The sequence below is a fragment of the Gossypium arboreum genome, chromosome 8, assembly GCF_025698485.1.
Source record: "Gossypium arboreum isolate Shixiya-1 chromosome 8, ASM2569848v2, whole genome shotgun sequence".
NCBI classification, from domain to species: domain Eukaryota; kingdom Viridiplantae; phylum Streptophyta; class Magnoliopsida; order Malvales; family Malvaceae; genus Gossypium; species Gossypium arboreum.
In genome coordinates, this window is record NC_069077.1 from 16,085,378 (window position 1) to 16,110,709 (window position 25,332).

Below are 25,332 nucleotides of genomic sequence, written 5' to 3' on the forward strand. Positions count from 1 at the left end.
TCTTGTGACCTGTGTCACTTGGTCGTGTGAGTCACATGGCCTACCCACATGGGCGTGTGACCCCTGTACATAAGAAAAATTTTTAAATTTCAAGAAAATATTCCTATGTTCTCAGTTTAATCCCGACTTGATCCTAACATTCATTTTGGGCCTCAAGGGTCCATCCTATGGGCATTATGGATAATATTGGAAAATGGATAGTAATTGATATGAATTATTTGTAAATGTTTTGAAAACTCTGGTAATGCTCTGTAACACTGTTCCGGCGACGGATATGGGTTAGGGGTGTTACAAAAAGTGGCCTTAAAAAGGGCCTATTTTCGTCCACATGGGTAGACAAACGAGCGTGTGTCTCAACTGTGTGTAACATACAGCCATGCGCATGGGCATGTGGTTTGGCCGTGTGTCCCCTACATCTTAAAGTTTGAGAAACAGAATGCTTCGAATTGCTCATACGGGCGTGTGTCTCAACCGTGTGTGTCGCACGGCCTAGCACAAGGGCGTGTGGTTGGCCGTGTGACCCAAGTTTGAGAATTACACAAGTACGGACACGGGTTGGGACACGGCTGTGTGCCTCACATCGAATGCCCACACGGCCTGGGGCACGGGAGTGTCACTTGGCCGTGTGAGCCATACGGGCCTATGTTCCTTGCATCTAAGAAAAATTTTCTGAGTTTCCGATTTAGTCCTGACTTGTTTCTAATGCATAAATTAGGCCTTAAGGGTCCATTTAAGGGACAATATGATTGGATTCGGATATGAGTTAATTATATTTGTTCTGTAAACTCCAGTAATACTTTATAAACCTATTCCGGCGATATATATGGGTTAGGGGTGTTACAAATTTAATTACTCAAAAGCTTAATGTTTTTTTTTCATTTTAATGTGTTTCAATTTTAATTATTGATAATAAACTTTAATTCAAATATAAAATGCCTAAATTTAAAATAAAATATGAGGTGTGAAATTTAATGTATTTTACTAAATAATAATAAACTTATTACCTAAAAATTAATAATCCCGGGTAATGAATGTGAGTTAAGATCCGACAACATTAAAAGTATTTTTAAATAATTTGTCAAAATTAAAGTAAATGGTTTTAAAAATGAAAATAAAGGTAGGGACGCGTTGGTATCGTGAGATTAGATGTTGGCCGTTGATAGGGTCTCCAAATAAAATAATGTATTGATTCCCATATCTTTTTAATTGATTAATTATTGGGGTACGTTTTGGTTGGTACTTTTATAGTGATATTTTAATGGACTATTTTGTGGGGCAATTTGACATGTGAAAATACCACCCTCATTTCTTACTTAATTTTTTTTTTTTTATTAAACCTTCTTTTGCTTTATTTGCTGTTCTAACTTTATTCTTTTTTGGTCAATTCCAAGTTTAGTCCCTAGACTAAACAATACTTTAACTATTTTATAATTTAATCCTTCATCTAAAATATTTGGTCCTTTTTGTTCAATTCTCAATCAGAACTACCAACAACATCTTGGGTTATTAGCAAGATATTTGTGTTGTGTGATATGTCTCTACCAATACCTCTAATTATAATAAAAAAATTCGTACAAATTAAGACACACATTAAGAAAAAAGTATTATGTCTTTTTCTTTGTCTTTGCAATCAAGGTCCAAGTCACCAAATATTTCAAGCTAACCTAATTAATTGAGTTGGTACAATTTTGTTGTTTTTAGCTATAAATAAAATCAATCATACGTCTGCATATACATATATATATATAATCTCTTTGAATAACTGTCTTGAATATAGGAAAAATAGAGTTTGTAAAGTAGGTAAGTATATAAGAAATAATTTGGGTTGAATGCAACCATCCGTTTCCAACCCCCGCCCCCCCCAAAATAAACTTTTATACACAGCAACCATAATTTTTTTGAATAATTAGAGGAATTGCGTACCCCAATTATTTGGTTACTTGCTGAATTCCAAAGCAAGATGGAGCCTACAAAGTTGGCAACTTGCAAAGCACATTCCCCAACAATTTAGAAATGAAAGAAAAAGTAATTATTATTTTTTATTCTGCAAATTCATGTAGCCATCAAAAACCAAAGGAAATAGTAATTACCATCCCATATTTCTGATTTCATTGTTGACTGTGAACTAAACGAATTCCCATGGCTAGTAGATTTTGGTCTTCATAAATCCATAATTCCCACAAGTTACACATGCCCATGTTAGTCTTCAATATATATTATCTTTTTTAAACATCCCATCCCACAAGTGTATACTCAACCAAAAAGGTAGCATGCACATGAATGGTTAAGAAAAAGTGCAAGAAACATCACTACCAAAAGCAGCAATAGCATATGTCCAATGCCCCCTTTGATCTTGTTCAAAAACACTCGAAATGGTTAATATTCCTGAAGCATAATAATTATAATAACAACAAACCCAGAACTTGTTCATTCAGGTTCATATTCTTAACATTAACAAGCTATTTACATTGAATTCAAGACATACTACAAGATTTAACACAAAAAAAAGAGGGGGGGCTATTTTCACTTGATTGGAGCTCAACAAATGTTAATCCAGTGTTTTTAAAGTTATTGGGAAATCAACCCACCACCTGCTAACCAGTTAAGCTCCTGATTCATTAACATCACCTCTCAAACTATTATTAACTACACTAAACACTAATAAGAACAAAACAGAACAGTATTTTACAGAGCTCGTGCTACCAGGAGCCTTAAAATATCCCAGAACCCTGCAGCCATTTTAAACAATGATCTTTCAATCAAGCTCTGCTCAATACTCTCTATCTTGCATCTCCAAGTTTGGTTGTTAGGGCTGATTTTAATTGCTCCTGCGTGAAAAACCGGCTCCCCATCTTCACATTGGCTTGTTGGATCATCAAGTCTTTCACTACTGATACACTAGCGTGGTGCACATCCAGGTCTAATTCCTTCAAGGCAGCCATTAGCTTTGCTGCTGGATGGTTCTTTTTACCGCATTGGATTTGAATCATTGCATCCCATCCAATAATCTTCACCTCAATCTCCAAATCTATCAATTTATTGCCACTGTGATTTGAAATCTTGAGGTCTTGATCATGTGGTGGTGGAGCTTTACTTGACAAATTTTTCTTCAATGCCTCTAATTGGCTCTGCATCTCCTCTTTCTCCAAATCTGCACTTTGTAGCTTCGACTTGAGCTCGTTAATATATGAAATAGCATCACCCAAGAGCGATGCTTTATCCATCTTCGACACGTTAGGAACCACCGCACGCAGGGCGTAAAACTTCTGGTTAAGCTTCTCCCTTCTTTGACGCTCTGCTTCAACATGATTTAGAGGCTCTTCTCTTCCGTTAGCCGGTTTTCTCCCCCGTTTTCGAGGCCTCTTTTCAGGCTCTACGACTCGACTACTATCGGCCTCCTTAACAACGGAAGCTTCAAGATCAGAGTGATCTGAATCCCCGGCACCCCCACTTGATTTCACCACACCAGATGAAGGTAAAATTACACCTGAAGTAAACGAAAGCATAGCTTCTTCGTTACTCCCTCTTGAATTAGGCGACCTCTTCTTGTTCTCCACAGCGAACGGAGAGTTTCCTGTGAACAAATTCCCATTCCCACTTCTCTTACTCTCACCAAAATTCAATATCTCTCCGGATTCAGGTTTCAACAAATGAGAAGATGAATTCCCATTCCTCACACTGCTACTCTCATCAAAGCCATAATCGGAAAAATTCAAGCATAAACTTTGCCCCTGCGGATGACTCTGCTGCTGCTGGTGATGATTTCCAGCAGGAATAGAACTCGGATTCTCGGTTAAACTACTGGAACTACGATTGTCGCAGAACTGAATTGACTTCTGAGTCTGCTGATTATGGTTGCTAGTATGATTGGTGGTGGTGGTGGTGTTGCTGCTTTCCTTAAACTCGACTCCAGCATGTGGGTCACTAATCCAAAGCGAAGAGGGATCATTTTCGCCTTGATCAGCAGTGTTGTTACTCATACACCAAGAACCAGCTTCGATCTCGATATTGAAATTAAACAAAACCCGAACCTTGTTCATTATATCTGAGCTTTGCGTGATGAGTTCCGTTGACCCTAACTCAACAACCCCATTTGCCGAGGGTATACAAACCAAGGTTTGCAAACCAAAAACTTGCGCTTGCTTCGCCCTCTCGCACATGGAACTCTCTAACCGATCCGGCCCAGCAACCCAAACGGGACTTGAATTGGAAAAAGCCTGGCCCGGAAGGCCGCTGCCGTCGACAAAAGACTGCGTCATGGATACCAAAAAGAACCACTCGGTGTCGGTGACTTCTTCGTCGACGGCATCGTCGGTGGGAGCTGCGGGTCCAGAAATCAAGGAGTTGAGTTCTCGAAGCACTTTCTTACGGTGTTCTTGTTCAGCAACAGAAGATGAAGAAGCTTTCAACTTTGCCTTCCCTTTGTCTTCTTCGCCTTTGTAATAGCCGTCCCCCCAACCGAGCACGGTAGTGGCGGAGTAATCGTAAGAAGACTGCCAGAAAATGGCGTAAGTCCAGCTCTCGCGAGCCCCTTCGATGAGTGCTTGGAGACGTTGTTGAAGAGATTCTTGACTGAGGAGAGAAACGGAGGGCTGGGAGTGGGGGAGGAAGGACTTTGATGGGTCGAGCCCAGCAGCAGGAGGAGGAGGAGGAGGAGGAGGAGGAGCAGCAACAACTGGAGTGGAAGTGGAAGCAGAGGATTGTGGAGGTGGCCATATAGAAGAAAGGTCAGAGGTCATGAAAGCTTCCATAACAGATGCATTATCGTCGGTCCAAAGATTCATGGTGGGTGCTAACTGATAGTCCGTCATTCCATAAGATTTCGCCAGATTTATTTCTTTGGAATTTGTTTTTGTGGAGGTGGAGGAGCAGCAGGAAAATAAGCACAGAAGCTGGGAGTGGGGGGATGGGATTAGATTATTTTGGGGATGCAACTAGGTTTGGCTTGAGATTTATTTGGAGTGAAAGCTCAACTGTTTTTTTTTTTCCTTTTTGTTTTAGCGCGTGGATTAAAAAAACAAAAAACTAAATTTTACATATACTGCTCAACTATTAGCATTTTTCTATTTTGATCATCCAGGTTTAAAACTTTTCATTTTAGTTATTAACATTGTCAAATTTTAATATTTTGGTCACTCCTTCATTTCATCATTAACGGAATATTAATTTAACTATTTTTATTAGAATAATAATAAATTTATCTCTACAATTTTACACATTTTATTAATTTAATCTTGGTTCTTAAAAATCAAAAAAATTAAAATCTTAAAATCTTAATTTTTGATACAAATATAGAAGATTTTATAAAAATAATTGCAAAATTATAAATATTATACTCATTTTTCTCTTTTTCTACCATGAAATTTATTTAGTAAAATAGTAATTTTATAAATAAAATATTTATAAAAAAAAACTCCAGACAAGACTTAAACCAAATTTGGACTTTTTTTTTTAAATTTATTTATAAATAATAATTTATTTATTATACATTAACCTTGTTTCTTAGTATTCACCGAATTTGTCGAGCATTGGATACCGCCTTCACCCACAACCACTAGCACCAATATTTCTTACTCCAAATTCCTCGATTTTCACATTTTCTGCCGTCATGTCATCCAACTAAGAATCAATTATGGTGCTATCAACATGACCTTCCGCCTATTGGGCCTCTAATACCCAATCATGCCCGCTTTCAACCGCAGCCTCAAACGCAACAAACTTATTCTGGGCAACAACTTACAAACATTGATTTTTTATCATTTTCGACTTCAAACTTTAGTTTTGAACCCAATTTGAAGATGGTAGTCACAAATATTGAAAAAAGAGAAATGTTGAATCCTCTCAAGTCTTCTTCATGATTTTTTTCCTTAAATTGTTTCATTTATAAAATTATCATTTTATTTATAAAATTATTATATTAATATATAAATTTCATGTTAGAAAATGAGAAAATATATATTTATTTATTTATAAATATTTTTATAAAATTGTATGTATTTATTTATAAAATTTTATGTATTTTTATTGAAAAATAAAATTTTAAATATTTTTTTAGAATTATGACCAAATTAATAGAATCTATAAACATTTGAGAGTTAAATTTGTTATTATACAAATAAGAAAAGCCTACCTCTACATTTCATCAGGGATTTATATAATGAATGACCACAATATTAGATTTTGATAACATTAATGACTAAAATAAAATTTTTTAAATCTGAGTGACCAAAATAAAAACATGTTAATAGTTGGATAACTATTTGTAAAATTTACCCAAAAAAAGGATGGTTTCAATGCGTTTGGTATGTACCGAGAAGGTTCTGTTTAGGTTTAATGCACACTTTAGTCTCTCAAGTATACCAATTTTCTCACATTGGTTCTTAAAGTTTATTTTTGGCCCACTTTGGTCTTTAATGTTATATGACGTTCTGAGTTTAGTCCTTTAGATATAAAAAATCAATGGTTGGAATATCCAACCAATCATAGGCTACCACTTGTCATAGAATATGTCATAATGATGTTAAATTTCTTTTAAAAAACTTAAAAATGAAAAATATACAAAATTTATTACAAATATTAAAAATAGAAAAATTAATAAAATTATAATAAAAATTAAAATTTACTCATTTGTTAAAAATATTAAATATTTTATATTTTTAAAATTTTATAAATCACAATTATTAGAGGTTCAAGGATCATTGTCTCTTAGAAAGATACACTTAAGATAATTATTTTATAATTCAATCAATCGAAATTTATAATTGGTAGATCTTTTAAGTGATAAATTTAAATAATTTTTTCTCAATTTATTTAAATAATAAAATTAATATTATTTCAATTCAATAATTTTTAATGATTATAATTTTTTTCTATCTTAACAAAATTATGTCTCAACACCAATATCTTAAGAAATATTGTTAAGTATTTGATCATTCTAAAGAACTTTAACGCAAAATAAAAGAGCACGTTCACGACCATGGCTGAAAGAAACTTACTCTAAACATTAAATAGGAAGTCGAGTCAAATAAACATGTTGTCGCTAATGTTGATAAAGTACTAAAATTTGATGCATTTGAAAATATTAAAAATGGATATAAAATTTATTCATTTTTTATTAAAATATTTTAAAAATACAATCTTTATAAAAATTGATTGCATTATTATATACAATTTTATAGCAAAATTTTTAATATTTTAAATGTGATTAATGAATGTATACTTTATTCTAATATACAATAATCTTTACTATATTTAATTTTTTAATAATTTTTATTATAAATTTTGATCATATCTGTTCTTTTGAGACAATGCTTAGAACTATCAATAGCCCTCCCAACCCATAAATAGAAGGATAACCTGCTTCAATACACTTGAGCTTATGTCCTCCTCTATTGGCAACAATGTCCATACTAATTGAGATAAGACTCAACGAAAATTTTATAACATATTTTTAATTTTTAAGCAATTATATAAATTTATAGTTTTATTATCAATTTTATATTTTCAAAAAGATTTTTTTTTTTTTGGATGATGGTGTTATTGTAGCTTTAACATATGCCACGTGATAATTTATGATTGGTGGATATCCCGATGGATTTATTTTAATGTTTAAAGGAGGTGTAATAAGATTAGAAATTAAAATGAAAGAAGAAATTGAAGGACGAAAGTGAAAAGAGTAAAATAGTTTAGCCCCTAAACTGCGGAATAAGTAGTGTATTTATTGAATTCAAAAGTAAGATGAAGGGTAGAAAGTGGGCAAGTTGCAAAGCAGATTCCCCAACACGCTGAAAAAGAAAAAGGAATTATTATTATTAATAATTTTAAAATTGCAAAGTCTATGTTAATGTAGGCATAAAAAAGCTAAGTAAAAATGGTAATTAGAATCCCATATGGCTGCTCCTTGACTGTGAACTCATGGCTTCTAGATTTTGGTCTTCACAAATTAATAATTCCCACAAGTTTCACATGCCCATCTTACTCTTTATTATATAATTTAATACAACTATCAATAGTCCTAAATAATATTAGATTTTAGTGTATTACAAGGTAACCAAATCTTCCTTGCTTATCCTCAAAATCCCGCTAACTCTTTTCTTTAATTTTATATCTTTGCCTCTCTTGTCTATTCCGCCTCTCTTATTTATAAATTTAATTATTAAAGGGGTTAGAGAGGGAATAAAAGCAAATATGAGGGACCCAAAAGAAAATTTATAAAAGCTAAATATGTTATATTGTTTAATTTATTATATATAAAAATAGGAGTGGACGGCAGCTCCACGTGATTCATGCTTCAAAAAAGGCGTGTCCACGCGTTGCTAGTGACGTGTCAACTGTGTTCTTCCTTCCACTTTGGCAGCACTCACCATAAAAACTCCATCCTCCATAATTGCATTTGCATATGCGGCCAAAAATTTAAAGCAAAATAAATAACTATGGTAACCTCGTTCTAATCATATTTATTTTTTACATAATACTTAATCCATAAATAATTTACATTGATAATAATATATATATATATATTAATTAAATTATCATTACAATTAAAAAGTTACTACTCGTATATATGTTGCTAAAAATAAAAAAATAAAATAATTTTTGTATTATTACAATTATTTAAATAAAAATTACTATTTATTTCCCAAAAGTTATATATTTGTATATCCTTTAATCATCAAATCATTTACTAGAATTAAAAAAAATAAAATTCAAACGTGCTCTTTTACTGTTTGTTGGACTCACTTTCCTACCCTCTTCCATTTCCTCCCTCTCTTTCCTTTCTTTTTCCTCCCCCTTTTACTTTATCAAAAATTTTGCATTTTTTACACAAAACTGAAAATTTTAGTATTCAACATTTTGTTTGATACATTACAAACAGTGGGTAAAGGATGTCATTAGTCATTATATTTAAATGTAGGGAGGCAAGGAAAACTTTCAATCAGCCCCGGGACATTTTGAGATGAAGTATAAGGAATATAGTGTACCAAAACATAGATTCTTGCTATATATAATGTAACCCGTAAAAGGTGTCATGAAATTTAAGATTCCCCAGAAATGATTAGAATGTTTGGTCCATATTGCAGGATAGGATATATGCAATTGGCACTCACAAATGAAAAATATCAAATCTTAATTTGATAAAAAATGAGATTGTTTCAAAAAGTGATGTGGCATGTGGTTGTTTCACAACTGCTTAAAAATGTTTGGCCCTAATATTGTCGCAATCAATTGAATCCCCCACATGGTAAATGCTGACCAGATGATATGCAATACTGTGGGTGGTCCAAACTCTTGGAATACTCTGGAACAAAAATAAAATTACCATTTAGTTATATGGAGTGAGGAATTTAATATTCTCCATTTCAAATGGAGAATATCATAATTATGATGGTGTGTGTATTCAAATATTCAATTTTCCGACCATTTCTAAATAGTAACTCAAATTAAGTTTTGGTATATGAAAGTATCAAAAACTCGGAGGAATCTAGTTGAGAGCGAGTCTCCAAGAAGAAGGTACCAAAACAAAACAAAAAAAAAAGAGTCAACCCACACTTCAGCAAAGCCAAACATAATGAAACAAAACAAAATGTTCTTAATTAGTAGCACGTCAATATGCAAGTAAAAAACCAAAATTGTCTCTTGTCTGCAGGAAATATAGGTTCCAGTATGTTAAAACGCAATATTTTCTTATTTAAAGATTGTGGGGCTATATTTAATTCTAAATATTGTATAAGAAAAATAGATATAATTAGAATTTAAATTAAAATTGTTAAAAAAAAAGTTGTACTTATGCCTCTCAGTCTTTTGGAGTTTAATTTTTAAATCAAATAAGTAGAAGTATTAAGTTTCAAAAGTTTGAAAAAGAATAAGGACATTGAACAAAAATAAACCTAAAAAAGTGAGACCCACACCTGAAAATTTCAAAATCATTTTTAATATAAATGGATGAAAATCCTTGAATCGTGACGTCTTGCAAAGACAAGCACATTAGCACACAAATTAAAGAAGGGATTCTTGTTGGATTCCATGTGGAGACCCAAAAATATTGGGAATTTAAGAGAAGATAACGTGAAAACAAAGTGAGTGAAGCAGCAATGATCATGTATTTTTCGTTTATAAATTATCTGGGAAACACAGAAAGCACATTATTCACAAGCTTATATATATGGCCACTGATGATTTCGGGTGAGCGTTCGATTGAATTGAATGAAAAAATTTCGAGTTAATTGAGTTGACGAATCATATTTTATCATTCTAATTTGATTTGAAATTTTCTCGAATCGAGTCAAGTGAGATGGAATTCGAATCGAATATATTTGTTCGAGTTAAATTTTAAAAAATAATTTTTGGTCCTTATAACCACTATCACCTATCATAATAAAATTTCTCCTCATTAATCAAATTATTTATTAACTTTCATCACCTCATAATTTATTTATTAATCTTTTATATACGGGTTAACTTCTTTGCTTGTTTAGTTGTTTCAATTATCTTGATTCTTGTCACTATATATTTTAGAATTAAAAATATATTAAATGTAAAAATATGATTTTTAATAAAAGTTATTTTAAATATAAAATGTGAAATTGATACCAATATAAAATTTTAGCACGAATATTTTATGGCATAATTAATAATTCAATTTTAATATAAATAATATAAAATATGAAATTTAATTTAATAATTTAAATAGTATATATAAATAAAATTATTAGTGATATTTTTGAATAGTTTTGATTTTTATTTGAGACTAAAGGGTGAGAAGTAAAAGTTTAGGAGGAAAATAAAAAGTTTTGAAGAATAAAAGTTTGAGGGAAAGTAAAGGGGAGAGTAAAATTTTGGAGGGAAAATATTAAATAAAATTTGGGGGGAAATGAGTTTGGGGTAGATGGGAGGTGGGATGGGAAGGGAAGGGAGTAAAAGTTTTAGGGGGAAACTGGGAGGGAGTAAAAATTTTGGGGAAAAATAAAAAGTTTTGAGGGTTTTTGGGAGTTAAATTTTGAGAAAAAGTAAACGGGAGAGTAAAATTTTGGTGAAAAATAGATTTTGGGTAGATTGGGGGGTTGGGATGGGAGTGGAGTAAAAGTTTTGGGTGAAAAGTGGGAAGGAGTAAAAGTTTTGAGAGTTTGGGATAAAAATATAAAATATTATAGTTTAATATTCGAATTATTCGAGTTATTCGAATTCGAAAACTCAACTCGATTCAGACTCGAAATTCGAAAAAAAATTCAAGTTGACTCGATTAACTCGAATAACTCGATTCGTTTAACTCGAAATTCGAGTTTTTTTTTTCGAGTCGAATCGAATTTTTCTCACCACTAACTGCGGAGTTCGTTCCTGACTACTGCTGCTGCGAGTTTCATTACTCCCATTTCCTATCTCATCTTTTGTTTACAATTGCCAATGACAAAAAAGGATTAACATTGAAATTATATAAACCTTTTTCAATTCTTAAACTTTAACGTACATGATCAGATATTGACAAGTGTTGAGTGTAGTAATAAAGGATATTGTGTTCTTAAAAAAAAAAACACAATATTGTTGAAAGAAACAATAATGAACTTTAAAAAAGATTAATTTTCATGTATCAAAAGATACCCTTCTAGTTCAAGAATTTCAATACACCCCTAAGATCTTAAATTGTAGGTCTATGATGCCCACAAAACCAACTAAAATTTTGACAAACGTAAGTGCACCTATCAATTAATAGTGTAACCACAGTGAGCACAAATATTGTTCCCACGAAAATTAAAAGTACTAGTAATTACCATCCATTTATTATTTAACCGACAAATTGGAGTGAATAATTAAAATTAAAATTGACTAAATTAATTAACTAAAGAACACGACAAGGAACAAATTAGGAAAATAATCGATTCACAACCAAGAAGTGAAACAGTACCAAGGAAAGAATCTGTAACACCCCTTACCCGTATTTGTCGTTGGAATAGGGTATGAGGCGTTACCGGAGTTTACCAAATTAATTTTCCGTTATTACGAGTTAAATACTATTCATTTACTAAAACATGTCATGACGTCCTTTAGATGGGCCTCCAAAGCCCAAAACATACTTCGGGACCAAACCAGAATTAAATAGAAACCATAGGGAATTTTTCGCAAAATCCCAAAGTTTTTTTTTTTAGCTCAATATAACTCATTTATAAATATCTAACCTTCCCTGCAAATTTTAAAACCGAGACCAATCCAACCAACCAATTCATTTCAATCAATTTGATACCAAATTATATTTCTATTATAATTATACTATTTAACATATTCATCATTCTTTACTTTAATGTATATTCATTAAACAAGTCTTAGTATTTATATAATCATCAAACCTTATACATGCCATATAAATCAAAAAGGAAATTTACAAAAGCTACCGGAGATAATCTGGATAGTATGATCCTCTGTGTTGATCCGATCTCCCGTATACTTCCACGTCAATCTACAAGAGACATTGAATACACTCAAGTAAGCTTATAGAAGCTTATTAAGTTCATAGGCATAAAACATAAATCTTACCAAATATTTATACACTTATACAATATACACAATTATTAAGTTCACCTGTCAACCACAGTCATTGGTGAGTTCCCTTGTATAAACTCACTACCACTTATCCATTTCCTTTAATTCATTTGAGCCCATTTGTCACATATCATTCTTTAACCAAATTAGGGAACGGTTACGGAAAATTGAGTACTTCACTTCCACTTTGCCATAGTATAACTATGGTCTTGCGTATGATCACTTAACACTTTTTGAAGTCATGGTACTGCCACGGTCTTACAATGATCACATTTATCACTTGTCACTTGTCACTTGTCACTGATCAGATAAGTGTAGCAGAAGCTACCACTTATCACTTATCACTTGTCACTGATCAAAAGTACTTAAATCCGACGTTCTGCTCAATTTGATCATTTATTTGATTTTTGGGTTGTTATTTTATTCTCTATTCATCAATAAATATATCTCATCATACATTATATAATTCATAAAATTAACATATAATCATTAAATTTCAATCATATGAACTTACCTGGGTCGATTTGCAAAATTTGTAAAAGTTCAGGGACTAATCAGCTACTTTTTGTTTTCCTTGACTTGCTTCGGGCTCTTGATCTATCAATGTAAAATCATTCACTTATCAGTATTGACTTCATCATCACTCTATATCACATTTTTAATGCTTATAACCCGCTTGTAAGTAATATTATCTATAATTTCATTATTTACTTACGTATATTCCAATGCTATCCATCTGTGTCATAGTCATTAAATTATTTTTATCTTGAGCTACAGAACTCCAAATTAGGATCTGCTAATTTTCCCTGAAACTAGACTCACATATCTTCTTATCATAAAATTTTTAGAATTTTTGGTTTAGCCAATAAGTACAGTTTATTCTTTAAAAGCACGCATGTTCCGCTGTCTGACAATTCCGACCCTTCTTAACTAAAAATTAATTATCTCCTCATACGAAATTCAGATGATGTCTGTGTTTATTTCTCTTGAAAATAGACTCATTAAGGATTTTAAAAATATAAATTTAATCCCTTAATTATTTTTATCCAATTTTTGATGATTTTCCAAAGTCAGAACAGGGGAACCCGAAATCATTCTGACATTGTCTTACAAAATTTATTATATCTCATGATTTACAATTCCATTGCTTACGCCGTTTCTCTATAAGAAACTAGACTCAATAAGCTTTAATTTCATATTTTATTCATTCTCTAAATCGATTTCTAAAATTTTTGGTGATTTTTCAAAGTTAGAGTACTGCTGCTGTCCAAAACTGTTCTAGTGCAAATGTTGATTTTGATTTTTGCCCCAAATTTCACAGTTCATACAATTCAGTCCTTACTCAATTAACCCCTCAATGAAGCTAATTTTTCCCAATTAATGCTTTACCTAGACATTATAAGTTATTTCAAAATTATTTAAATTCATAATTTCTACATAAAACCCTAACTTCAAACCCTTTCACTATCAGGTCCCAAACATTCACTTTCTATTCAATTCTTTCAATAAAATCAGTATATAAACAATTTAAAGCTCTAATTCCATGCTAAATCATCATATAATTCCAGAACATATTCATAGCAACTTTCAATTTCTTTCATAGAATCAAAAACTAATAAATTCAACAAGTGAACCTAGTTGTAAAAGTCATAAAAACACATAAATTTAAAGAAATAATCAAGAATTGAACTTACTTGTAGTAAAAATATGAAAAACCAGCTTAAGGAAACCCTTATATGGTGTTTTTTTCTGATGAAAATGCAGAAAAATAAAGAGAAATCTAGATAATTCCACTTTAGTCCTATCTTTATTAAGTAAATTTTGAATATTCCAATTTTACCCTTAATTCTCCTTATTTTCTTGCTGATTCCATGCCTTTTCCGTCCATCCCAAATATACATTGGGTCTATTTTCCTTTTAAACCCTCTTTCTTTTTTTATTTAAGCTATTTAATCATTTTCCAAAATTTTACATTTGTTACAATTTAGTCCTTTCTATTCAATTAACTATCGGAACTTTGAAATTTCTTGACTAAACTTTAATACTAACTTATTAACACTCCATAAATATTTATAAAATATTTATAGCTCGGTTTAAAATTTTCAAAGTCTCGATACCTCATTTTTTTATTATAATTATTTTAATATTTATTTCTAGTCCACTATTCGCTACTTCAAAAATTTTCCTAACTTCATATCTAACTTATATTCACTAAATTAATAATATTTTCTACTCATTTGTTGGATTTAGTGATCTCGAATCATTGTTCCGACACCACTGAAAATTTAGGCTATTACAGAATCTACTTAGACTGTATATGTCATTATTAATTTGAATTAAACAATTTATTCACTTAATATCTTGATTCGTAGAAATCACTAAATTATGCTAATATCTCTCTCCAAGACTAAGAGCAACTGACTTTAGGTTGATTAATTAAAATTTCTTTCTAATTAAAACCCCTATTATCGCATTAACTCGATCTATAGATTCCCCTATTATATTTGACTCTAATCTGGTAGGTTTATGTCATTCTATTTCTAGAATTGCATGCAACTCCACTCAATTATGCTAGATCTACTCTTAAACAAGGTCTATTCCTCTTTTGAATTAAGCACATCAAACATGAATTAATAATTCGAAAATATTAAGTCAAGAATTAAGCAAACATAAATGAGAACAAGATTCAAGTATTTACTGCGTATAACAAAAATCAAAAGACAGGATCCATCATAAGGTTCATCTCCCCTAAGTATTTAGAAAATTAGTTCATAATCGTGAAGAAAAACATCTCAAAAATAGTATAACCACAAGAAATAAAGAAACTCATAATAAACTTTAAAGAAATCAAAAGTAGATCTTCAACCTTGGTGGAAATCTGCTTTAGAGTCGGCTTCAATGGTGTTTTTCGAGTTGTTTTCTTCAATATTCTTTGATAGCTCCCTTCCCCTATTCTTATATTTGGTATTTATAGGTCTTAGAATGCCCAAAAAACTTAAAAATTACAGGGTTTTTTTCTCACGTATTTGGAGTGCGAGTCGTGAAGTCCACATGGTCTGGTACATGGCCGTGTGGCAGCCCATGTGTCTCACACGACCGTGTGTCCAACCCATGTGTCTTCTGAAATCTGCTCTAATTGTTTGATTTTCACTTCATTTTCACTCATTTTGCTCTCAGATGCTCTCCTAAGCATAGAAACATGAATTTAAAGGATTAGGAGTATAAAATTCACCATTTTGCATTGATTAATCATCTAAAAACGCATTAGGAACAAAATTAAAATATGTTACTTTTGACACTTATCAGTTTAGGAGAAGATTTCTTAATGTTTTCAAGGAATTTATATTTCTCTCTATTAAATTCTTTTTTTAAGCTATAAAAGGTCCTCGAAGGATTTAAAAAATCAATTAAGTATCTCTTTTTTTTTTTCATCCTATTAAGCGATGAATTTACAAAATTTATCAAATTAACTATTTAATTAATGTTGATCCTTTCTTTCTAAAAGAATCACTAACGTGACCGTTAATATTCTCACTCAACAAAACAAAAATTCAAAAATATTTGTATAATCTTTTAAAATTTAAATTCAAAATAAACCTAAACAAATGAATGTCCAGATAAATAAATGAATCTCGACACCTATTTGTCTAAATTCATTCTGAAATTATAAAAATAATAAAATTTAGAAAAATTATAAAAAAAAGGAAAATAATTAACGTCGAAACCTTTTTTTGAGTTCGACTTTTTATTTTAAAAAACGAAAATGGAGTCGCCACCAATCTTTTTATTTAGGTTTGACTGAATTAACTTTAAACTCATTTTAATAAAATGTTAGACTTATTAAAATGATACTTTTTTATTTACAAAATCCAGGAATTAGGTTCGGGAGTCGGTTACGCACGATGAAGGATTAGGACCCTTGTAGCGCCCAAAATTGGTACCTAGTTAATTAATTGATGTCCTAGTGTTGAGAATTGAAAATTTGAAGAGAATTTAAAACACGATCCCACCTTGCATAATAATATTTTTAATTAAAATCACTTAAGTGATTTACTTAAGAAATAGGGAATAAAGAACTAAATTGAAGGTCCAAGAAAATCTAATGTCTAAATTAAAAAATATGATAAAAAAAGGGGCTAAATTAAAATGCGGAGCAAAAGTTCAGGGACCCCAAGGACAATTAGTCCAAAACAGTACACATATCACTCCTCGAGGGTTCAACGGTATAAGGACTAAATTAACAATGAATTAAAATTAAAAGGTACAATTTAAAAAAGAAAAAATGAAATTAGGATCGAATCCCCAAATATTCGACGGCCTCTTGAATTGAAAGAGACACTGACATCGGTGTGAAGATGAAAAGGCAGGTAACCCTTTTTTTAATTTTTACTTATTATTATTTTTATTTGCTTTGAATGTAAAAATCAGAAAATAATATGCTACCTTTTGAAACTTGATTTTTTTTATATTTTTCTGTGTGTGTAAAAGAATACATGGTGGATCTGGCTTTTATAGCTGAATAATAAATTAGATCTTGATTTTTTTTTATATTTTCAATGTTTCTATTGTTTCTGCTGCGCTATTTCTCTACTGTTGTTGTCCTTTTTCGTTTTTTTGCAAGTACTGACGTGCAGTCAACGGAGAGGAGAGAAGGGCTGCCTTTGGCGTTTTGGTGCAATGGCGGTAGGGGCATCAGGCCTTGGGACGAGGTGCCTTGGGCGGCATGAGAGTAGTGGCGGTTAAGGTTTTTAGTTTTATTGAAAATAGTTTAAGTTGTGGGCCATTTGGGCTTTATGGTTTTGTATTATTTGGGTTTGTAAATTTTGTGCTTTTAGGCTTTGTAAATGTACTTTAGATTTTAATGAATTTTTTTTTTGGTTTGTTTTTTTGTTTGTAGTGAGCGAGGCAGAATTAACCTGTTACAATTAAAATTACAAAAATTATAAAAATAAATCTCAAGTCCACCAATCTATTACGAGAAAGAAACAATTTGATATTTGAATAAAAAATATGGTTGAATTGTAAATTTATTAAATTATTATTTTAAATTGAATTTAAAGTAATTTTTATGGTTGAATTTGATATGAGGAAAAATATTTATAATGACTTAAAAATATTATGGTTTTATATTTTTATATTTTAATAATTTTAAATTGATTATGGTTCAATTATCTCTTTTATAAATTTTATTATTTTTATAATTTTATTTTTTAAAATATTAATGGTTTATTAATAATTTTTATAAATTTGACGATTATTATAATTAAACAAATAAATGTTGAGATTTAAATGAATTTGGTGTCTAAGTTTATTTTAAACTTAAATTTTTAAAATATATTTTTCCTATTTTGAATTTTGATGATATGGTAGTGCTGATATAAATCTATGTTAGCTAACAGATGTTGATTTAGCAGTTGTTAATGGACATCTCAGTAATTTTGTTAGAAACTATGGGTCAACGTCAATTAAAGGGCTGATTTGATGAATTTTATAAATTTGGAAAGTTAAAAAGAAAATTAATTAATATATATTTTTAAAATTCCTGGAGGACGTCTTATACCCTTAAGCGTTTTTGTTACCAAAGTGATTGATTAGGTTAACTTTGGTTAAGTTAGGATTTAATTCTTATCCATATAATCAAATAGCGACCTTTTCTTTAAGAAATCTAAAATTTTTAACTTATATTGTTGAAAGGAACTGCCTTTGTGTTAATTCATCATTAAAGATTATAGACAGATTAATAATGGTTAATTAAGATACCATGACGTAAGAGCTGATTTTAGTAATAATATGTAATGTTAGACGGGAGAAAAGGGGTACCCCATCTACAGTTTCTAGGGACTCTAAATTATAAAATAATACTTAATTATTTTGGGAAACAAAATATATGAATCACTTGGGTTGGGCTAACAGCAGCTTGCAGTTTATCAGTCCGTCCTTGGGCCATGTTTCGAAAAACTTTGATCCATGGTGGGTTGGTTTTGGGTTATAATTTTACAAGAATTTAAAGATGTTCATGGGTTGGATCACATAAGGTATTTAAACTTATTTTTTAAGTTTGAGTATATAGACTTATCTTTTCGAATTTGACCTAATTTAAGAAAGATAAATTCAAATTCAACCAAGCCCGCCCATATTTAATTTTTTAATATTACTTTTTATTTAAAAATATTTTTAAAAAATATAATACACTAAATACACTAAAATGCTAAAATAAAAGTTTTCTAATATATTAAAAGTATTTATATTAAAAACACTACCATAAATATGATAAATTTTTATTATATTAAAAAACACAAATAAATATAAAAATTACTTTATTGTATTAAGTATAATCTTAAAATTTTATATTTTGGGTCGAGTTATTTAGTTGGGAAGTTGTTTTAAATTTTGCATAATGGGTTTAATTGTTATTAGATTAGTGATTTATTATAAATATAAATCATTAATATAATATTTTTTATAACATAACATATTTGGGCCAAACTCGAGCTAAAAAAACCTTGCCCAAAGGTCAACCCATATAGAAAATGAGCCTTAAATTTTACTCAAGCCAATTTTTCAAGCCTCATGTTTTTATCCAAAGTCTCCCATTTTAGAGTGGACCTTTGAGCCTAGACCTGACCTTTGAGCTGGTCTAAAGGCAACTTTAAATGTAGGAGCTTTTGTTTAGTTGGCCTTGAAAGGTTCCATTTTCACTTGAAAAGGATTGATTTTGTGATAACTGGCTCTGTGACAGTCCTAATTTGACCCTAGTCGGGAAGTGGTTTCGGGACCACAAAATTGAGTCACAAAAATAATTAAATGTTATATTCTGTGATTATTACATGTGAAAGTGTATGTGTGAAAATTTCATGCTTTGATTTTGTTATTTAAAATGTGAAATTAATTAAAAAAGACTTATGTGAAAAATATTGAAATTGTGTTAGGTTGAAGTGTAGTGGTCAAATATTGCATGGCTTAAAATATGGGGATTTGCATGTCAAATTCCCCATTTTTAAGTAAGTGGCCGGCCATGTTGATGGTGGAATAGTCATATATGCCTTACATATTAATATTATAATAGTTAATGGGTAAGGTGAATGAATAAAATAAAAAAAGAAAAAGGGACCATACATCCTTGCCTGTTCTTGCCGAATGTGGGAAAAAGAAAGAGGAAAGATATTTTGAGGATTTCGGCCAAGGAGAAAACTCAGAATCTAAGGTAGAAAAAAAGGGCTCTTTGATATTTGGCCTTGGTGATTCTAATTGAAGGTATGTTTAATTTTATTTCTTGATAATTTATGTGAAATTGAGTTAATTGCTAAGCTCCTTTCATAGCCCATGACTCAATTTTTGTTATTGGTTTGAAGTGATGCATTCGGCTATGGGTTGTAGAGTGTCTTGGTCGGTGTTTTGATATTTTTGTGATAAGGCATGAAGATGGTTGATTTTGAGTGTTTAATAAAAAGGATTGGATGTGAGTGTGTGTGAAATAGCAAATGATGAGTCTCGGTAACTTCATGAAGTGTTCGCTATTGTGTTTATGTGAATATATATATGCTGAATGTAGTCCTGGATAAGTAAATTTTGATGTATTAGATTGGTAACACGGTTATGCCGATTGTGAAAATATGATAAAGGTGCCAAGAAATATTTGTAAAGATGTATAGTGCCGAATGTGTTCATGAATGAATAAGTTATGTGGGTTGTTTAAATGAAAGGAATGGATAAGTTAAGGTATAATTGAGCATGATGTATTGTATTGAGATTATGGGTAAGTGAAAGTATAGATATGTGATGAAATTGATTGGTGATATACATGTTTAAATAATGTGAATGCAAGGTATGTGTGAAAGAGTGAATTGGTAATAAATCTGCTTGGGACAGTAGCAGTAATGTGATTTTGGAAAATCACCATAAATTGTGGGAGATGATTTAGAAGCTGAATAAATTATGTAATTAAAGCTTAATGAGCCTAGTTCCTTATAAAAGAAACCGTGAAAACAAATGAATTTCTGATAATGAGATATTTGAAGTGATGTGGGATAGAGTCAAATGACTTCGGGGTCCCCTATTCCTTTTATTTAGAAAATCATTATAATTTGTACAAAAATAGTTATAAGATAAAGTTTATATGCTAAGACTCCTTAATGATTCTAGTTTCAAATGAAATTAACTAGAACATATTTTGAATTCTGTACAATGAGAAATTTGATTCGTAGTGAAGAGTGGTTAGATTAGTCAAATAGTGAAACAGGGGAAACTTTAAGAAAAATCTGGTATTGATTGGCCAAACCAAAAATTATGAAAATTTTATGGATAGAAGATATATGAGTCTATTTTCAGGGAAAATTAATGGAAATTGATTTAGAGTTTCGTAGCTCAAGTTATAAATGATTTAGTGACTGTTGCTCAGGAAGACAGCTTGCAGTGAAATTATGATTATGTGGTAAACATTGACAAAAATTTGTTAATGAGTTGCTTATTGATTTCTTATAAGCTTACTATGATCTGTATGTGTGAAAGTCGAATATATATATATATTATATTCTGAAAGTGATGCTTGAATAGTCGAATAATGACTAAGTTTAAAATTGTTGAATTTAAGCTCAAGAGCATAGAGGGGCAAATTCGGATAAGGGAAAAGAGAAAGTAATCGAATAGCCATTGTAATCGTTCGGTAACATTCGAGGTAAGTTCTTAAGTGTTTAAGCTTGATTCCTTTTTATATGCCTAAGAGTTAAATTAATATGGCAAAGAGAATGTAAATTTTATTTAGTTAATGTGCCGAATATGTAATGATTTAAGGCTATAAGCCGATTATGGCTATTATGCTTAAGTTGAATTGGACTTTGAAATTTGATGCACTAAATGAGTGTTACAATGAATAAACTATGCCGTATATGTGTTGGTAGAGATATCACAATTTATGATTATTAAATATCTAAAGGAAACCATGATGTGTATAAAATTATTATTATTAGTCCTTTGTGGTAGCCGAATATGGCTTGGCACTAAAGTGATTAATTGTGAACTTCGATGAGGTGAACTATTAAAAGTGTGGTGTTATAAGACTATGGGCTAATACGATATGTGGATTCGTTCCGTAAAATAAATTATTCAGGTACGAACAACCTAATTATATACATATGAATTAAATGAAAATGATGATTGATGTGAATCGAACCTATAATAAATGGTTTCATGTTTAGGTTCAACTATGAGACCTTGTGTTAAATCGACAATCGAATTCATTCAATACATTAAGTTGGCCAAGTATGCGATATGTACTTATGCATGTTAAATTGATTGGAATTGAATCATGAATGTGAATTGAGAAGCATAGGTAAAAATGTTGTATATGTGAGTAAGGGTAAAACCATCGTAAATTATCGATAAGGATGGGCTATATGCGGAACCATCTTATAATTGCTAATTTGAAAGGTTGTGTGCGAATCAGTGAGCAATATGTATATATTAGATGAATTGTGACCTTTTGGTTCTACTTGAATTAAGTTGTGTGATAAATAATTTATGTATATGACTTTTAGTCGAATGGTCACTATGGGTTAAGTTTGAATGGTGAAATGGATATGTGATATTTATGTATGACTTTTGAACCGAAATGTAAATGATGGTGTTCATATGAAGCTTATATCCGATTGTAGCAAATGACTACTAATGTGATATGTTGAATGAGATGTGTTAATGTATGATTAAATATGCATGATATTTGATGTGTATCTGAGTTAAATCCCGCAGGCCTAGTGCTGGTATTATATCTGAGTTTAAAGTCCCGTAGGCTTCGTGCTGGTGTTATGTTCGAGTTTTATACCTCGCAGGCCAAGTGTTAGTGAATTTGATAAAGTATATGACTACGAGATCCTACGCTATGATGATAAATTGAACTCGTATTACACATTAAGTGATTCAGGTATGTGATATATATATTATATGTGAGATTGATCTGACGGGAATTAAGAATGTGTAATGAGTAACATATGAAAAGATGTTGTAAATTCAGATGTATATTTGTATATGTGTGTATTCAGTTATTATGCAAAATTACAAGATAGTTTTCGATATGCCATTTAACTATGAATTTTGAAAGTAAGTGTGGGTAAGAAATGATACACTAGTGAAATTTGAAAGAATTAAAGTTAATCCGGAAGCTTGTAAATACTATGTTTATATGAGTTTGAGTATAAACGAAGTAAAATGATATGTGTTTGTGCATAATCAACCAAATAGTATTATACTCAGAAAGTGTTATGTGATTTCGAACATTTGGTTTGTTTTTAAGTTCAACTGTTTAAATTGCTTAAGACTTACTAAGCTTATGAAAGCTTACTTTGAATGTTATGTTTCTCTGTTTATTTTTGTAGATCGTTGACTCTTACTATTAGCTCGGGGATCATCAGTACTTCGTCACGCTATCTACTATTGTAGTAATCATGTGATTTGGACTTAGCTTATGGCATGTATAGGATAAACTATAAGTAGAATGATATTTTGACTATTGTATATAAGCCATGCGAATATGGCATCTTATGGAAGTTTACTTTTATAAGTTTTAAATTCGATCTTTGTTTGTGTCCATTAGTTATATAAATAAATGATCTTTTATTTAAGAAAAGGTTCAAAATTTTACTGTTCTGATCCGATTTCTAAATTCTGTTAACACCTCGTCCTATTCCGGCGACGGTTACGGGATAGGGGTGTTACAGGCCCAGTCAATTCTTGGAAATTCAATTTACTATTTTTACACTTCTAGGAAAAGTGAAAAGGATGTTATATATAACTTGTTAGTAGTGTTAAAAAAGTATGATGTTTGATCTAAAAAAAAGTTAAGCAAAACATTAAATCATTAAATAATAAGAAACGTTAAAATGGCCAGCAATGCACAACAAAATAGAATAATTGAAAGACAAGGATAAGACAACTATAATCAGAGTTTTCCAGAGGCCAGTCACCCTAGCAATTCATCAAGACAAACAGAAGTTCATACTAGAGGCATATTCAGGGAATTCTTATGGAAATAGTATATATGGCAATAAAGACACAACAAGGAGTTCTTACTAATAGAATATAAGCAATGGAAAAATCAGTATTGTACTCTGAATAGAAAAATCAGAGATAAAAATGTTGGCATAATGACACAAAGGGAGTTCAGGACAGTAGAATACTAAGCAATGGAAAAATTAGCACTATACTCAGAATAGAAAAATTAGATATAGCAATGTTGGTAGAGAAAAATCAAAGCAAATTTTACCTAATAATTCAAATGCAAAATATAATTATAAGCAAATTTATGTCCATCGAGCATAACATATATAACTTCCACATTGCTCATAAATATTCATTTTTAACTTAAGAAATTTCTTATAATTTAATCCATAACAATTTTAACATTGAACCCACAAATGTTTGTATGGCAATAAAGACACAACAGGGAGTTCAGGCTAGGAGAATACAAGCAATGGAAAAATTAACACTGTACTCAAAATAAAAAAATCAGAGACAACAATTTTGGTAGTGAAAAAATCAAAGTAAAATTTACTTAATAATGAACTTTGGTGTTGAAAGAGATGAAGCGACAATGATGGTTTTCTGGACTCGGTGTTGAAAAAGGTGAAGCGAGAATGATGGATTTCGGTGATCGATTTCAGCAATAGCTGTTGATGATAGGATTTAGTCAAAAGGGAGATTTTATTATATTGACCTTCGATTAGGTAATCTTGGAAAATGGGAATGAAAGGGAGATTTCTTACCTGAGTTGGGTTCGAGTTCTCAGTCTTGCTGCAACATTGGAAGCAAGTGAAGCGACAAAGGAAGAAGGCAACAGGGACTAGGTCTAAGTAAATTTGGGCTACCTATTCTGCAACTCAAAATACTTCGGTTGTTGTCCGGGTTACTTGGAAAATACTCAAAATACTAGTTTCAATGTTGTTCCATTCTTTTAGCTTTTTTTTAAATTGAACCAGAATTATTGATTAATTACAAAAATACCCAATTGCAAAATCTTGTACAAAAATTTAAACTTTTGGTCTATTTGTATATTAGGTCTATCTCCTTTTAAAATTAAATTTAAATAGCCTTTAAAGTATTGTAGAATCGAATTGAAATTGAACTTGGTCATTTTAACGTGATTTAAGTATTTTAAATCAAATTAAACTTTTTTGCAAGCATTTGAAGGAAGAAGGAAGTCTTTACCCAAGTGCAATTAAGTGTTGAAAACTTGGAGCCAATCAAGGATAAAACTGGAAATGGATTATGTGCTAACTTTTTTCTTTTTCAAACTTATGGGGAAATCAAACTCTGAAATTCTTGTCGGTGAATGTTTTACCAAACCGCTAATTGGCGAAAACGATGTTCCAAGAGATAGAAGTGCACCTGTCATTTCTTGTGACCCTGAATGAGAGTGATTAACCAACCAACACAGTGTTTGATTACTAGTTCTGACTTCAGTTGATACGATCTCGAGTTGCCAAAGTGTTCGAGCCGTAGTTGTGCTCGATCGTTAAAATGGAGAAGTATCGCTTTTGTTGGAGTTGATGGATATTCAGCTAAGTTTATGTGAAAAAAAAAAGTTCAATGGTTTAGGAATAAGGGTATTAGTTCAGTTGAGGAATAGAAACAAATAAAATAAGGTGATGAATAAAATGGGTAAACAAACTTAAGGTCAAGAATGAACCAATACTATGAAAAGTATTGACCCGAGACTTATACGACACTTAAGGTGATGGACTTTGTTAAGATAACCTTGACTCGCTATCTATATCGAGATAGGAACCAGAGGTATGTTGGATGAATGCCATA

General features: G+C 31.0%; 1 protein-coding gene and 1 long non-coding RNA gene across 2 annotated transcripts; one reads left to right on the forward strand and one right to left on the reverse strand.

The window, feature by feature from the left end:
- Positions 1 to 2,520: 2,520 nt before the first annotated feature.
- On the reverse strand, positions 2,521 to 5,005 carry LOC108464735 (transcription factor MYC2-like). Its single transcript, XM_017765007.2, has one exon. The coding sequence runs from the start codon at positions 4,809 to 4,811 to the stop codon at positions 2,781 to 2,783; it is 2,031 nt and encodes a 676-aa protein (XP_017620496.2). The 5' UTR covers positions 4,812 to 5,005; the 3' UTR covers positions 2,521 to 2,780.
- A 14,603-nt stretch (positions 5,006 to 19,608) lies between these two features.
- On the forward strand, positions 19,609 to 23,149 carry LOC128279477 (uncharacterized). The gene is made up of 3 exons (XR_008269663.1): positions 19,609 to 19,785; positions 21,122 to 21,205; positions 22,899 to 23,149. It is a non-coding gene; the product is annotated as an uncharacterized LOC128279477 (long non-coding RNA).
- Positions 23,150 to 25,332: the final 2,183 nt, after the last annotated feature.

What these genes read in the sequence shown, in the direction of transcription:
- LOC108464735 (XM_017765007.2), bottom strand. Translation starts at nt 4,811, where the DNA reads ATGACGGACTATCAGTTAGCACCCACCATGAATCTTTGGACCGACGAT.